Below are 16,821 nucleotides of genomic sequence, written 5' to 3'. Positions count from 1 at the left end.
TACATTAATAACAAACGAGTAATTTCCTTAATATGCTATGGGCTTTTTTCAGTTTTTAGTTCACAAGGAAAAAGAGACAAACCACCCAATGGGCATCAGAGTCCACAGAAGAGGAGTCCAGAAGACACAAAGACATGAATAATTTTTAAAAATATAAATCTATGTGAAGGGCACCTAGGTGGCTCAGTTGGTTAAGCGGCCCACTCTATCTTGTCTCAGATCACAATTTCACCAGTTTGTGGCTTGTGAGTTCAAGCCCCACCCCTGCATGAAGCTCTGTGATGACAGCATTGAGCCTGCTGGGATTCTTTCTCTCCCTCTCTCTCTGCCCCTCCCCTGCTCACACACACACACACACACACACACACACACACACACACACACACTCCCTCTCTCTCTCTCTCTCCCTCCCTCCCTCCCTCCCTCCCTCTCTAAGTAAATAAATAAACTTTAAAAAAAGATATAAACCTATGTGAGATCTTTTAATTAGATTGGCAAAGGCTAAAAGTGATGTATTAAACAGGAGAGTACAAAAATAGACTCACTTAAATATAGTCCACTGATCTCTGACAAAGGAGCAAAAATAATTCAATGGAAATAGTTTTTTCAACAAATGGTGCTAGAATAGGACATCCACATGCAAACAAGTGAATCTGAACACAGACACCTCTCATATGGATTCAGACCTAAAACTATAAAACTATGAAGCAAAACAATAAAATTCCTGGAAGATAATATAGGAGAAAATTTAATTTACCTTGGGTTTGGTGATGACTTTTTAGATACAGTAACAGAAGCATGATCCATGAAAGAAAAAACTGGTAAGTCAAACTTCATTAATATTAAAAATTTCTGCTCTGCAAAAGATACTGTTAAGAGTATAAAAGATAAACCACAGACTGGGAGAAAAGATCTGCAAAACACATTGTAAGGTCTAAGATGCAAGAGCCATCTGGGTTCCATTCCAGAAATTCTTGAAACCAAAAAGCACCACAGGAATGCAACCAGCCTACGAAAAACTATAGGATGTACACAACCCAATTTTGTTTTTTGTTTTTGTTTTTTTTAAAGGGCACGACGTATCTGAATCCCAAACGTATCTGAATCCCAAATTCAAACATAGCATAAAAAAGAAATATAATGATTAGGGAAATCTGAATTAACTAGGTATTTAATAGCATCAAAGGAATGTGGGTAAGTTTAAAAAAGTGTTCCTATCTTTTATATATATAAAGAAATATCTATAGATGAAATGACATGATTTACTTTAAAAAAATGTGGGGGGAGGTTATAGATAAAAACAAGGTAAAACTGATAATTCTGAAGTTGGGTAAAGGACACATGGGAATTAATAATATCCTAACTTTTTAATATTTTTAGGTTTTTAACATATAATTTTAAGTTTGTATAGTACAAAAAGGTTTTAGTAATATGGTCACAGGACCCCACTCGTACTCAATCAACATAATTATAAAAGCATAAAACAAAACCATCAGGAAAAATAACAGAAAAAAGAATAAATTCTCAGTCATTTATTCCTTCTGTTCCATAACCTGGCTAATGGGTACTGGTATGAGGAGCTATAGACAAAATACAACTTCAGGCAACAGAATCAATGGAGCCTACAACCTGTAATCACCTCAACACCACCTCTTATTATTCTTACAACAATCTATGTCAAAGTTTATCAGAAAAACAAACACCCTTCACTTCAAATTGTACTCATTTACAAAAATAATCATCCCCAACTCAAACATGTAAGAGCTTCATGCCAAAAGCTATCAACTTCTGAAACCTCTGTGTCCAAACAGTTCTACCTCAACTTTTTGATACTGTCATTGCTCATATCACTTCCTGTCTGGATATTTGCAAAAAAAATTCAATCATCTTTATGACTCGCCTCTATCTGCTACCAGAGACATTGCCAATTTTTTTGCAAATTTCACTTTCACACTTTGACTATAGCTCATTACGACTCAGAAACATTCCATGGGTCTCCATTTAATGACAAAATTAAACCTAAATTTGCTTTGTTTTAAAAATCATCCATAATCTAACCTTATCTTTATATGCTCTCCATTCCCTCCAAAGCATTACTAATGCCAATCAGATTAGTTGTCTTACCATCCTACATGTACAGTAATCTAGTTCAGCTCTAGACCTTCACACTTGTGGCTGACATCCACTCTAATTTATACCCATACAAAAATCTTAGGATGATTAGAGAAGGCATCCCTGAGCTATCTGTGGTTGAACCTCCTTATACAGGATCTCATACCATCATAAATCTTTTCATGGTTTTGCAATTTTATCTGTTTTTATATTATTTGATTCATTTCTATCATAGTCCCTCTCACCACCTCCTTAGACTTTAGGTTCTATGCATATTCATTGCTCTCTAGTGTTTCATACCACAGCCCCTAAGATATAGTAGATACTGATTAAGTATCTGAGTAAATGGTAAATGAAGAAGTACCAGGATTTATCTTTCTTTAGTTTCAAACCATCTTGTCTATACCACACAAATAAGCACCTATTTCATTACTCATTATTGTTTTACATGCATTCAATTTTGTCTCTCCAACCACTGTAAGCTCTTCTATAGTTTCTACAGCCCCAGCAGAGGGTACACACTCAACTCAATAAATACCAATAGCCACGAAGAGCACAGAATGGAAGAGTGTCTCTCCATCATGGAAAATTTCATTATTGTTCAGGGTCCCAATTTTCTGTCAATTACCTGTACTAATGTAGCACTATTATGCTATATATGTATGGCCGATCATGTAACAGACAGCTTGCTGCTAACCAAAATCCAGAGTCTCTTCTGCTTCCTAGGCATGTAGCTGATTATATTTCCTAGCCTCCCTTGTTAAGATGAGGCCATGCAACTCAATTTTAGCTAGTGAGGTGAATGGATGCTATATGCCTATTTCTAGGTCTGGTCCAGAAAAGCCTCTCACATGTGCTTTTCCATGTCTTTTCCCTTCCAGCTGGCTAGAATGGAGATAACTTTCAGAGAGACTGAGAACATCATTCAGTTTATAATTAATTTCAAGCCTATTAAAAATATTAGCAAAATTAAGTTAAAATATACGTGTCACATCACTGTTTATAAAACATTCCATGGAACCATATCAACATGGTGATCTGATATCACCAGTATCTATTACATTTTTTAAAACATAAATAAACCATTCTTAAGCAGGTGGAAATTTACATTATTCCCTTTCCTCTGTGAGTTTGTATTTAATTCCATATCCTCTAAAAACTTTATTCTAGTGTAAATTTTTATGCTTGAAATTCTTTTAAAATTCTCTGAAACAAAAAGATGTATATAAATTGAAATTTTGAAAACATTATTTCCTATTACCCTTTTTGTACAGCTCTAAGCATTAAATAATTTTGTCTGTATCAACAAGAGCCAAACTATAGAGACAGCCCAAATGTCCACTGACTGATGAATGGATAAAGAAAATGTGGTGTGTGTACACACACACACACACACACACACACACACACACACAGGAATATTACTCAGCCATCAAAAAGAATGAAATCTTGCCATTTGTAACCACATGGATGGAGCTAGAATGTATTATGCTAAGCAAAATAATCAGAGAAAAGACAAATATCATATGACTTCTCTCATATGGAATTTAAGAAACAAAAAAGATGAACATATTGGAAGGGGATGAAGAAAGGGAAACAAACCACCACAAGAGACTCTTGTGACAAAGAACAAACTGAGGGTTGATGGAGGGAGATGGGTGGGAAATGGGCTAGATGGGTAATGGGTATTAAGGAGGGTACTTGTTATGATGTGCACTGGGTGGGGTACGTAAGTGATAAATCACAGAATTCTACTTCTGAAACCAATACTATTTATATATTATATGTATATAATTTGGATTGAGTTAATAATTACTGTATATACTTAAAGCAACACAAATATATTATAAATTGTGATTATCACAAATGAAAAAGATTTTATTGGGAGGTATCTCTTATTCAGATGGATGACAGGATTCATTACTTCATGTATCCACGGCTGAATATTATATATTGCAAGAGTGAGAGCTCAGCACCAATTCTACTCCTATTTTTGCTATAAACACTGAAAAACATTATTTTCACATATAAGTGTACATGAACAGAAAAATATTTACTATACTACTATACATTAATATTCTGAACTTCTCTTGAATTTTATACCAAAATTTAAATTGTATTCTACTTCCAAAAATTATTCTTGATGATCTGAAAACTCACTTAGGTCCTCCTTTAATTTAGTAGAGAGAAAAAAAAAAACTGAAATCAATGTGAGTTACAAGCAAAAAGTTTTAATAATCTTCAGTCATTTGTTTCTAGGGCTTATGTCAAAAATGTTTTTTACCAAAACCTGTCAAGGTGCACAGGTCATGATTTCATGGTTGTGGGATCAAGCCCTGCATCAGGCTCTATGTTAAGGATGGAGCCTGCTTGGCATTCTCTCTCTCCACCCCACCCCTGCTCACACTTTCTCTCTCTCAAAATAAATATATAAACATTTAAAAAAATGCAACTTTTTTTTTTTTTAAAAAAGGTCCAGACAGCCATTCCAATAAAATAAGAGGTACATTCAGAGATGACCTAGATGTTGCAACCATCAGATAAGAACTTTAAAATAACATGAAACTAGAGTTCTAGAATGAGAAGAGGGTGGCTCAGTTGGTTGAGATTCCGACTCCTGATTTTAGCTCAGGTCACAATCACACAGCGATGAGATCAAGCTCTGCACTGGGCTCCACGCTGAGCATGGAGCCTGCTTGAAATTCTCTCCCTCCCTCTCCCTCTGCCCCTCCCCTGCTTATGCATGCTCTCTCTCTAAAAAAAAATAAAAAAATAGAGTGAGAAGAGAGAAAGAATGAGGCAGAAGAAATAAATGAAGAGATAATAGCCAAACAAAAATAAAATAAAATATAATAAATCATAGATCCAAGATGGTTTAAAATCAAGATAAATGTGTATTTAAAAGAAGAAAGCAATAACAACACAGCACATATATGGATACATAATAGTCAAACCACAGAAATCCAAATATAAAGAGAAAATCTTGAAAGCAGGTAGGGAAAATAAAGACACATATACAAAGGAAGAAAAGACAAAAATTACGGCATTACTTCTCACCAAACACTATGCACTCTAGAAGTCAATGGGGTGACATTTTTAAAGCACTGAGGGAAAACTGCCAACCTAGAACTTTTTACCCAATGAAAATATCTTTCTAACAAGTAACAGCAAAATAAGACTTTTTTAGGCAAACAAAAGCTGAGAAATCTCTCGTCAGCAGAATTTTCCTTAAAATTTTTTTTAATTTTTCTAAAAATATTAAATTTTCCTAAAGAAAGTTCTTTAGGGAGGAATTTTATACCAAACTAAGATTGGGGCCTACAGAAAGAAAGGAACTGTGTAAGATACAGTTAAAATGAAAATAAATAAGACTTGCTTATTTTTAATTGTATTAAAAGGTAATTTTGTGTAAAGCAAAAACAAAAAATGTATTATGGAGTTCATAACCTGTAAAAGTAAAATGTTTAACAATGACAGCTTATAAAGGATAGGAAAAAATAAATGGAAGTACTCTATTGTAAGGTTCTTATCCTAAATGAAGTGACATAAATATAAAAGTAGACTGTTATAAGTCAAAAATGTAGTATTTGTCACTAGAGCAACCAATAAGTTTTTAAAAGTTTAAACTATAATAAGCCAATAGTGGAGATAATGCAAAAAAAAAAAAAAAAAAGAGTTAAAAAACAAAAGGAACAAATGAGACAAAAAGAAAATAACTAGTAAGATACTAGATTTAAATCCAACCATATCAACAATTATATTAAATATAAATGGTCCCAGGGCACCTGTGTGGCTCATTCGGTTGAGTGTCCGAATTTTGATTTCGGCTCATGATCTCTCTGTTCATGGGTTCAAGCCCTGCATCAGGCTCTGTGCTCTTAGCTTTGGATCTTCTGTCTCCCTCCCTCTCTGCCCCTCCCCCACTTGCTTGTGCTTATTTTCTCTCTCAAAAAATAAACATTAAAAAAAATTTAATATAAATGGTCTATAAATACTGATTTTTAAATATTGACTATGTATCTAATCACCTTGCTAAATTTATACATTAGTTCTAACAGTTCATAGCAGATTCTTAAATTTTACATGCATATAATGGTATGTAATTTGTAACAATTTTTTACTTTCTTTTGAAACCCTATGTCATTTATTTCTTTTTCTTGCAATACTGCATTAACTCAGACCTGCAGCAGAATTGAACATGTGTTAGAAGCGGATATCCTTGTTCAACACTGCACCATAACATGAAGTCTGATGTATTTCCACCTTTTCAAATTATGAAAGTATCCTTCTATTGTTATTGTTTCAAGTATTTTTAACCAAAATGGAGGCTGGCTACCATCAGCATTTTTCCGCATGTATTGAGATGTACTGAATATATTCATAAAATTATTCCTTTTTCTTATTAATTGTTGTGAATTTAATGGATAGATTTTTGAATGTTAAACCACACTGCATTTTTTTTTTTTTTCAACGTTTTTTTTTTATTTATTTTTGGGACAGAGAGAGACAGAGCATGAACGGGGAAGGGGCAGAGAGAGAGGGAGACACAGAATCGGAAACAGGCTCCAGGCTCTGAGCCATCAGCCCAGAGCCTGACGCGGGGCTCGAACTCACGGACCGCGAGATCGTGACCTGGCTGAAGTCGGAGGCTCAACCGACTGCGCCACCCAGGCGCCCCCACACTGCATTTTTAAAAATGTTTTTACTTCTTTTTGAGAGAGAGAGAGCACACATGCATGCTAGCAGGGGATGGGGGAGAAGGAGAGGGAGAGGCAAAGGGAGAGAGGGAAAGAGAGGGAGAGGGAGAGGGAGAGGGAGAGGGAGAGGGAGAGGGAGAGAGAGAGAGACAGAGAGAGAGACAGAGAGAGAGAGAGAGAGAGAGAGGGAGAGAGAGAGGGAGAGAGAATATCCCAAGCAGGCTCCACACTGTCAGTGCAAAGCCTGATGTGGGGCTCAAACTCACAAACCACAAGATCATAACCTGAGCCGAAATCAAGAGATGGACACTCAACTGACTGAGCCACCAAGGCGCCCCATAAGTCATACTTCATTTCTAAAATAAATCCAAATATTCCATGAAAAAAAAATAGTACTTAAGGTAAGAATAAGATTACAGGACAAAATACACTTTAATGTCAGAAAGTAGAGAACAGTTTTGCTAAAATCTAAAGCAAGAAGAAAGTAAACCATGCAGAATCACGTTTGCATTGGTATAGTGCTTATTTACATGTCTAATAAATACTTTGTAGAGAACTGAGGATTACTTTACAAAATACATATAATGGAAGAAATACGTCCTATAATAATAGACAACTATAGTATCAAGTAAATTGAGAAAATATTAAGACTTGCCTGACTTCCCATAACAAACCTGGTTACGTTAGTGTCAAAGATGGAGAAGAAAGTGAGAACAGTTTTCAGATAGTAATGAGAGGAAGGAAGGAAAACATGTAGTCCGACCCCTCCACTGCAGGATCAGTGGCCTAATGGCTGAAGGAGGAAAAAATGGCCATCGTTTAAGAGATCTGCTAGGAAAGCAGTCTTGTAGGGGAGAGCTGGGTATCTGTTAGAACAAGATAAAAAGAACATTCAGCGAAGAGACTGAAGATTTAGGGGATTATTTTGATATGAACTCCAGAGAGGGCACAATGGAAGTAGTTCAAGAGTTGGGGATAAGTGAGAACAAGGACAGAAGATACTGACAACCTTAAGGAGATTAGATGTGGGAGATAAAAGGTGATGTAGGAGTCTGGGCCTTTGGATGGTACCCAATGTAAATAGGGATAAATAATGAGAGAAGTCCTGGCTATTCAAGGCAGATGGTGGTAAGATTGTTGAGTGTTGGCAGGTAGGGAAAGGTGGATACTTGGGAGTTTCCTTTTGACCACTTTTGACCAATGGGGGCAAAGCTTTACTTTTCAGTCTTTTTCTTAATTGACTTTTTTGGTATTTAAAATTATAGCCCAAGAGCATTCTTGAAGTCATCTCTCTTTCCAGTATTTTTATTTTTGGTTTTTGGGTTTTTTTTTTTTTGGTTTCTCCTACTACCTCTTATCATTCCTTCTCTTTCATTGACTCCTTTTCTTTTAATAACTCTTAATATTTCTGTGGTTCAGTCCTGCTTTCTTCTATCTGTACACCCAACCTCATGCTCCCTGGTTGATTTCATCTATATACATAGTTTTAGTCACTGCCTATACTCAGCTTCCTAAAGGACATTTTACTTTAGATATCAATGAGTACTTCAATGACAAACATCTGCAAGAACTAAACAACATCTCTTTGCCCAAACCAATTATTCTCTCTATATTTCCTTTCTAGTTTAAGAGGATAATGGAATTTTTTCTATTATCTCAAAATTTGGGTGAAGTGAGGTCAAGGCTAAGAACTACAAATGATAAATCCTCACACTCTAAAAAGGAAGACAAAGGCATCCATGGCAGACTTACTGAGAGATAGCATCACTATCATCCATCTCCTGCCTGTTGAAAATGAAACCAAACAGACTTCAAGCTGTATTATAAAGCTGTAATCAAGACAGTATGGTACCAGCACAAGAAGAGACACTCAGATGAATGGAACAGAACAGAGAACCCAGAAATGGACCCACAAACGTATGGCCAACTAATGCTTGACAGAGCAGGAAAGAATATCCAATGGAATAAAGACTGTCTGTCTCTTCAAACGGTGCTGGGAAAGCTGGACCTTTCAGCTGGACCAACTATGGGAAAGCTGCATAGTGACATGCAGAAAAATGAACCTGGACCTCTTTCTTATACCATACACAAAAATAAACTCAAAATGGATGAAAGACCTAAATGTAAGGCAGGAAGCCATCAAAATCCTCTAGGAGAAAGCAAGCAAATACCTCTTTGACCTTGGCCTCAGCTACTTCTTACTCAACACATCTCTAGAGGCAAGGGAAACAAAAGCAAAAATGAACCCCTGGGACCTCATCAAAACAAAAAGCTTCTGCACAGTGAAGGAAATAATCAGCAAAACTAAAAGGCAACCGACAGAATGGGAGAAGGTATTTGCAAATGACATATCAGATAAAGGGTTAGTATCCAAAATCTGCAAAGAACTTACCACACTCAACACCCAAAAAACAAATAATCCAGTGAAGAAATGGGCCAAAGACATGAATAGACACTTCTCCAAAGCAGACATCCAGATGGCCAACCGACACATGAAAAAATGCTCAACATCACTCATCATCAGAGAAATACAAATCAGGGGCACCTGGGTGGCTCAGTCGGTTAAGCGTCCGACTTCGGCTTAGGTCATGATCTCAGGGTCTGTGAGTTCGAGCGCCGCGTCAGGCTCTGTGCTGACAGCTCGAAGCCTGAAGCCTGCTTCGGATTCTGTGTCTCCCTCTCTCTCTCTGACCCTTCCCCATTCATGATCTGTCTCTCTCTGTCTCAAAAATAAATAAACGTTAAAAAAAAAAAAGAAATACAAATCAAAACCACAATGAGATACCACCTTACACCTGTCAGAATGGCTAACATTAACAACTCAGGCAACAACAGATGTTGGCGAGGATGCAGAGAAAGAGGATCTCTTTTGCATTGCTGGTGGGAATGCAAACTGGTGCAGCCACTCTGGAAAACAGTATGGAGGTTCCTCACAAAACTAAAAAATAGAACTACCCTACAAGCTAGCAATTGCACTAGTAGGTATCCAAGGGATACAGGTATGCTGTTTCGAAGGGGCACATGCACCCCAATGTTTATAGCAGCACTATCAACAATAGCTGAAGTATGGAAAGAACCCAAATGTCCATCGATGGATGAATGGATAAAAAAGATGCGGTATATATACACACACACACACACACACACACACACACACACACACACACACACAATGGAGTACTACTCGGCAATCAAAAAGAATAAAATCTTGCCATTTGCAACTACATGGATGGAACTGGAGGGTATTATGCTAAGTGAAATTAGTCAGCGAAAGACAAATATCATATGACTTTGCTTATATCAGAACTTTAAGATACAAAACAGATGAACAGAAGGGAAGGGAAGCAAAAATAATATAAAAACAGCGAAGGGGACAAAACAGAAGAGACTCTTAAATATGGAGAACAAAGAGAGGGTTACTGTGGGAGGGGGGTGGGCTAAATGGGTAAGGGGCATTAAGGAATCTACTCTTGAAATCACTGTTGCACCTATACGCTAACTAACTTGGATGTAAATTTAAAAAAATAAATAAATAAATGAAATTGAAAAAACAAAAAGAAAAGAATAGGAAATGAAACCAAACAGATTAGAAATAGAAGTAGGGGCACCTGGGTGGCTCAGTTGGTCAAGCATCCAACTTCAGCTCAGGTCATTATCTCACAGCTCATGAGTTCGAGCCCTGTGTCAAGCTCTGTGCTGACACTTGGAGCCTAGAGCCTGCTTCAAATTCTGTGTCTCCCTCTCTCTCTCTCTGCCCCTCCACCGTCTGCACTCAGTCTCTCTCTCTCTCTCAAAAATTAAAAAAAAAAAAAAAAAAAAAGAAGTGAATTTATAAACGTAGAGAAGACTATACCTCCATAAGAACAAAGGCAGGGATTCTCCAAGAAAACCTCTGGGATGGACTAAGTAATAACTAGAAGAAGGAAAAACCTGACATCTCAATTTTGGCTAGCAACACACTATAATAAACTTTTTGGTAGTGATAAGAATGCTTATCTTGGTCTAGCCACCAGAAATGGATGCAGGAAGAGATTTCTTGGGAGAACCTGACACAAACCTGCAGGAGTTTAGGACATATGTGAGCACAGAAACTGGTCCCAGCCTAGAGAATTCTGAATGCAAGAGGCTAGATGGAACTGTCAAAATTGTAGAGCAAGGAAAAGGAGGACAGTAGTTAGTCAAGCTGTACTTCTACCAGTGGGTTCTTCAATAGGTTTCCCATTAGCCAAACAGATGCTGCAGAAGGGCTAACGCGTCTTAATGGGCCAAAGACACGTGCCTCTGCTACACTGTGCTACACATGCCTGGTACACTGCAGTACCAGGTCGTAGGGCAGACTACAGGAGGTAAGAGACAGCCAGGAGAAAGCTGCCAAAGATAGCCTGAGTGTGTACCACACTCTCAACAAAGAAGTGGGCAATGGGGACATATCCATGGGGATCTTCAAAAACTTTCCTAAATGCACAACTGTAAATGTCCACACTTGGACACCTGCTACACTGGCAGATACATTACAACAGTCCCGGTCACAGAAGTCTTTGTCCTTTCTCTTCTAATCTTCCTTCCAATCAGAAGCCAAAAGCAAAAACGGGGAGGAGGTAGAAAAGTGAAGGAAACAGAGCACACTCCCCTTCTTGACTATATGGTCCCTGAGTCATGATTGGGTCTGAGTTCAGGGGAGAAGCTTTCAAACTAGATTTAAGTTTTTGACTAGACTTTTCATACTTGTGAATTTAATCACCAAAATAAGGCTTGTTCTTATAGTTAAAAATAACCTCTTGTCAAGATGTAGGGAAGGAAGATCCAAGATGGCATAGCTAAAGTCAAGGATGAGAGAAAAATAAAGCTAATTCCTATCTGTATGCAAATCAGATATAGCCCATATACCAGACTTACCAGTCCACAGTGCCACCATCTACTCTGTTAATCAAGTCAGGAACCTAGGAGTCATCCTAGATTCTCCCCCTCCCTAAGACCCTGACATCCAGTATTATGTCTTAAACCTCTTTTAACACATCTCTTCTTCCCAAGCCCCTTAGCTACTAGTCTAGCTCAAACCTAAAGTACTGGAATAATCTAACTTAGTGATTTTCTACCCTGGCCCATACTTATGAATCTTAAAATATTAAAACTAAATTCAAACTAATACCTCGGCTCCATTTATGGGGATCCTCATTTATGGAGTCAGGTAGGACCCAGCCGTAAGTTTTTTCAAGGGGTCTCCAGGGTGTTTCAAATGTTCATACATGGTTGAGAATCACTAACCTAACTGGTCTCTCTTCCAGACTGTCTTTCATAGTGCCACAAGAATCATCTTTTTAAAAATGCAAATCTTAGAGCATCTGGCTGGTTCAGTTGGTTCAGTGTCTGACTCTTGATCATCTCAATCACGGGATTGAGCCCTGAGTCAGGCTCTGTGCTAAGCATGGAGCCTGCTTGAGATTCTTTCTCTTTCTCTCCCTCTGCCCCTCTCCCTCACTTATGTGCTGCTCTCTCTCTCCCTCTCTAAAAAAAATTTTTAAAAAAACCATGCAAATCTCATATTAACCTTGAGTAGTGGTTTTCAATCTAGGGTACCCACTAGAATCACTTAGAGAGCTTTTAAAAATCCTGATACCAGGCCAAACTCTAGACCAATTAAAACAGTCTCTAGGAATACAAACCAGGTATTCCCAGGTGATCCCAATATACAGACAAGGAAACCACTGCTCTAGAAGCAATGGGAAGCCACAGAAAGTCTTTTACAACAATAAAATGCAAACTCCCCTGCAGATAATAAAACCTTCTCTCTAACCTTAGTACCCTCACCACTCACACTACCAGAGCAATATAGTTCCCTCAAAGGGCCACACTTTTCCCCTTCTGTGTAAAGTATTACCTCAATCGAGAAATTACCTCAAAGCCAGTATTACCTCCACTGCTCACCCACAGCTAAGACCCAAACCACCTTTAAGGTTAAGATCTTTCAAGAACAGCCTTTGTATACAATGTCCCCAACACACAGCTGAGCTCATCAACCCACCTGAAACTGTCATGATTCTGTAGGGCAATTCTTAATGTTTACGTCTAACTTCCCTGTTGAACTGCTTGAAGTGAAAAACGTGTCTTATTCATGCTTTTATCCCCAGTGCCTATCACTAGGCATAGCACATAGTAAGCACTCAAATATCTACTGAATTCATTCCATTTAAGTAAATAATTATTTTCTATTATCATGCAGGTAGAATCCCATTATTAATAAAGTGAAAGAGACATCATATTTATATATTATATTCAAGTCTCATTATAACAGAAACCAACAGCTATACTTTTAAAAAATGTGAAACAAATATTTAATGTTTGTTCTATTTATGAATAGTAGTAAATAATGAAAAAGGCCATAAAAAGGGCGTTAAGTTTCCAGAATCACAAAGGTGACATCTCACAGAATAATGATGGTTAGCTTTACACCTGAAATGTCCTTAAAATATACCTTTTCAAAATGTTATGCTGGTATAATGACATCTGCGTGTTTTAGGAAGTGAACTAAGAGTAAAATGACAAGTACTTAGCTACCTTAAAATAAAAACAGATCATGAAAAGCTTTCAAATGCTTTGAATGAACTATACTTAAATCTAAAAACTCTGAGAATCTGGTGACCAGCATTTGATGCCAATTTCTAGTACTCTGGGTAATCTGTTACCCAGCAAAAACTCAGGTCTCCACAAAACCCAGGACAGTTTAAGCAGAAAACAGAGTATTTTATCAAAATAACAATAAAGTTACATTCAACATTTTATATTCATATAGTCACTGCATATGTGACTTCCCAAAGATAATAATTTTGCATAAATATTAACTTGAGAACTATACACATTATGTACCTCATTCAAAAGATTTTTGTTGTACCCGCATTGATATGGGCCATGGAAATTATCTTAGCATGCAAAAAGATTACTAAGTTACTATGTGTTTAGAATAAGTTCTTTTTTCTTGATTACTAAATTAATCTAGTATTCGATGAAAGCCTATTACTTGTTTGGGAATATGTTAAAATTGAAGTATCTAAAGTGACTAGTAAGAACATAAAGGCATTAACCACAACACTTGAGCATTTGTGGCTAATTTTTTTTTTTTTTACCTTATTTGGCGATTTCAAAGGTGAGATGGCTATTTTATTTGGTGTCTGTGTTGTAGAATTTAAAGTTGATCCAATAACACCACTTTCAGATATTGTTATGGTCTTTGATGGAGTCCCGGGAGTAGACTGTGAAAGAACCCTACCTGCAAATGAGAGGCAGCACATCAGTTTGACTTTTTTCAATAATGATATAAAATGTATGTGATGATGATCTACACCCACAAAGACTGTAGTCTGTATGTTCACTATTTCATATGTATCCAGGTAGGAACTTAAACACTCAAGTGAGGCCCTAATGAACTAAGGTGAAACTAGTCAGAAGGAAACAAAACAATGCTTCTTAGTAACACTTAGTATCTTAATACCACTTTATGTAAAGTCCATGAAAACACTTCTCACTGTTCTCATCAATCCTGTTATGTTATATTTATCATAAAATAGGCTCAGGACAACTGTGCAACATGCCCTGTGTAACACAGTTCCTGAAAGTCAGGCCTTGAATCCAAGTCTCAAAACTTAATCTCTGTACTATACTACAGCTGTTTTACTCTGAACTTAAATCATTCAGGATACAATTTCAACCCACATCTATAAAACAGACATTGGACTAACCTGAAGACTATCTGATTTAATACTATCTGATTTTAGACTGCCAAAAGGAAAACAAAAAGTTCTTCTCGGACAGATTCCAACAGGAATACAGGGAACCCTTCTGGACACTACCCTTCAGGAAAAACACAGAAAACTGTAGGGTGTCTGGATGGGTTAGGAAATTGGGAATCATCTCACAATGAACTGAAATACTAGGAACTTTTATCCTAGTCAAGAAAGGAATACAAAGACATGACACATCTCCAAATTCTTGAAAGACTGTGTGGCAGTCATTAGTGCTAGTCACCAAGTATTCTGGTTCTCTCCCATTCTGGGCACATGGTAGAACTGTGTACTCCCTGCACCCCCCGCCCCCACCCCATTCCTGGTGATTAGGTTAGGGTCACATGACAAGTTCTAACTGATGAACTATGAGTAGAGGTGTTGCATTTCTGGGCCAGAACATTTCTGCCAATGCAAAACCTTCCAAAGCTCTACTTTTCCTCTGCCACATCTGAGATGTCGGTTCCTCTGTCAGCTTGAGTCCTTGTGAGACTGTAAGAAGAGCCCCCTTTCTAATCCACAATGGATATGTGATCTTATCAAGTATGAATAAAAAGTGAAAAAAATTTTTTTAAACTTCTGAGATTTAGAGATTTTTATTATGGCAGGAAAGCCAAGATTATCCCGACTCATCTCTAGGCTGTCAAGTTGAAGGATTAGAGCCACTCTCTATCGTATCAGATGCATAGCACAAATGCACAGAAACAGAAGTTTCAGTTCAGCACTAGGAAAGAACTTCTAACAAAAATTTCCACTTGAAAAGACTGTTTCACCACAAGTGAGTTTTTAGTCACTGAAGGCATTCCAAGCAGATGCTGTATAATCAAATTCACTGGCTGAAAAGGGAATTCAAGCACCCAAAGAAGAGAAAAGGTAGATAACCTACATTATCTCTAAAATTCCTTCTTAGATGTGATGATTTAACTTATAAATATATCTGGAGATGAAAGAGAGAGGGAGAGAGGGGAAAGAAAGAAAAAAGAAAGGACTTTCTCTTTAGACAAAAATAAAAAACTAGCACTTAAGAGCTTCCGGATTATTTTTTTCTGACACAGTATACAGTTTCTTTTTTAAAATCAAGTTGATCTGACATTTATGAATGTTTAAAATATTTTCAATTTATTTGTAGTACACACTTACATTTAATTTCATTGAAATAGTCATTAACAAATTTCAGTTGAGAATTGATTTTTTTTAACCTGAATAACATAACTAAGTCAATTCTATATAAACTAAATGAATCTGCATCAAATATTTTTAGACCACCCTAAAGTGCTAACCCTGCCTGAAGTAAAATGATTACCTGTTCTAGTTTCTAAAACTAGTTATCTGTGGGATAAACCTGAAGCCCAAAAAGTGATTATATTAAGAAAATAAATTATTGGAGCACCTGGGTCGCTCAGTCGGTCAAGCATCTGACTCGGTTTCAGCTCAGGTCATGATCTCGGGGTTCATGGGATGAATTCCCACATTCGGCTCTGCACTAACAGTGAAGAGCCTGCTTGAGATTCTCTCTCTCTCTGCTCTTCCCCCAACCCCCCTCAAAATAAACAAACATTAAAAAAAAAAGAAAAGAAATGACCAATAAAGACACAGTTTTATAAAATGCTCATCACTTATGGTTATTACTACAACTTCTTATTTGTTCGGCATTACATAAATTCAGAAAAAAGTGTCAGAGAAAGTTAATGCAGAAAATCCTCAATTCCTGAAAATAGCTGATCCAGAAAAGGCCACTTAAAGTGAATTCATTTAAGACAGGGACAAAAATTTCACTACAAATAAGAAAACTAAGAGTAAATCTTTCAGTTTTCTTTTCTTTTTCCCTTTTTTTTTTTTTGCTTATATTTAACAAAACTCGAGTTTATAATTAAAACTACAGTAACTCTTAGGATGAACTGTTAAGTCTAGGGGAAAGAGGATTCTTCTGAAAATTAGTGTGACAGCACAATGACAGATGCAGTTTGAATGGGCACAACTTGATCATACTGAAGGTCATCTCTGCCAAGCCAAAATATTTCAGGATTTCATCAATTTTCCCAAGAATCCTCTATACTTGTTAAAATTCAAGTCACTCTTAAAAAAATTTTTTTTTGAGAGAGAGCATGAGTGAGTGAGGGCAGACTGAGAGGGAGAGAGAGAATCCCACGAGGTGCAGAGAGAGAGGGAGGGAGACACAGGAGCCCGGGGCGGGGGTGGGGGGGTGGGGCGGCGGTGTTGAGCTCATGAACCATGAG

General features: G+C 37.1%; 2 protein-coding genes across 7 annotated transcripts in view; both read right to left on the bottom strand.

Annotated features, from left to right (window-relative positions):
* The window catches only part of LOC131507383 (placenta-specific gene 8 protein), a 196,861-nt gene that overhangs the window by 68,690 nt on the left and 111,350 nt on the right, over positions 1-16,821 (bottom strand). The gene's annotated exons all lie outside the window — the stretch shown is intronic.
* LIN54 (lin-54 DREAM MuvB core complex component) overlaps positions 1-16,821 on the bottom strand; it is a 69,227-nt gene that overhangs the window by 29,987 nt on the left and 22,419 nt on the right. For 4 of the 6 annotated variants that reach the window (XM_058722080.1, XM_058722084.1, XM_058722079.1 and 1 more), the window contains exon 4: positions 13,931-14,073. The exons of the other annotated variants lie outside the window; for them this stretch is intronic. In XM_058722080.1, coding sequence (XP_058578063.1) covers positions 13,931-14,073 — 143 coding nt within the window. The remainder of the gene's footprint in view (positions 1-13,930; positions 14,074-16,821) is intronic. 6 annotated transcript variants of the gene reach the window in all.

The sequence above is a fragment of the Neofelis nebulosa genome, chromosome 3, assembly GCF_028018385.1.
Source record: "Neofelis nebulosa isolate mNeoNeb1 chromosome 3, mNeoNeb1.pri, whole genome shotgun sequence".
NCBI lineage: Eukaryota > Metazoa > Chordata > Mammalia > Carnivora > Felidae > Neofelis > Neofelis nebulosa.
This window is presented reverse-complemented; position numbering and strand designations above follow the sequence as displayed.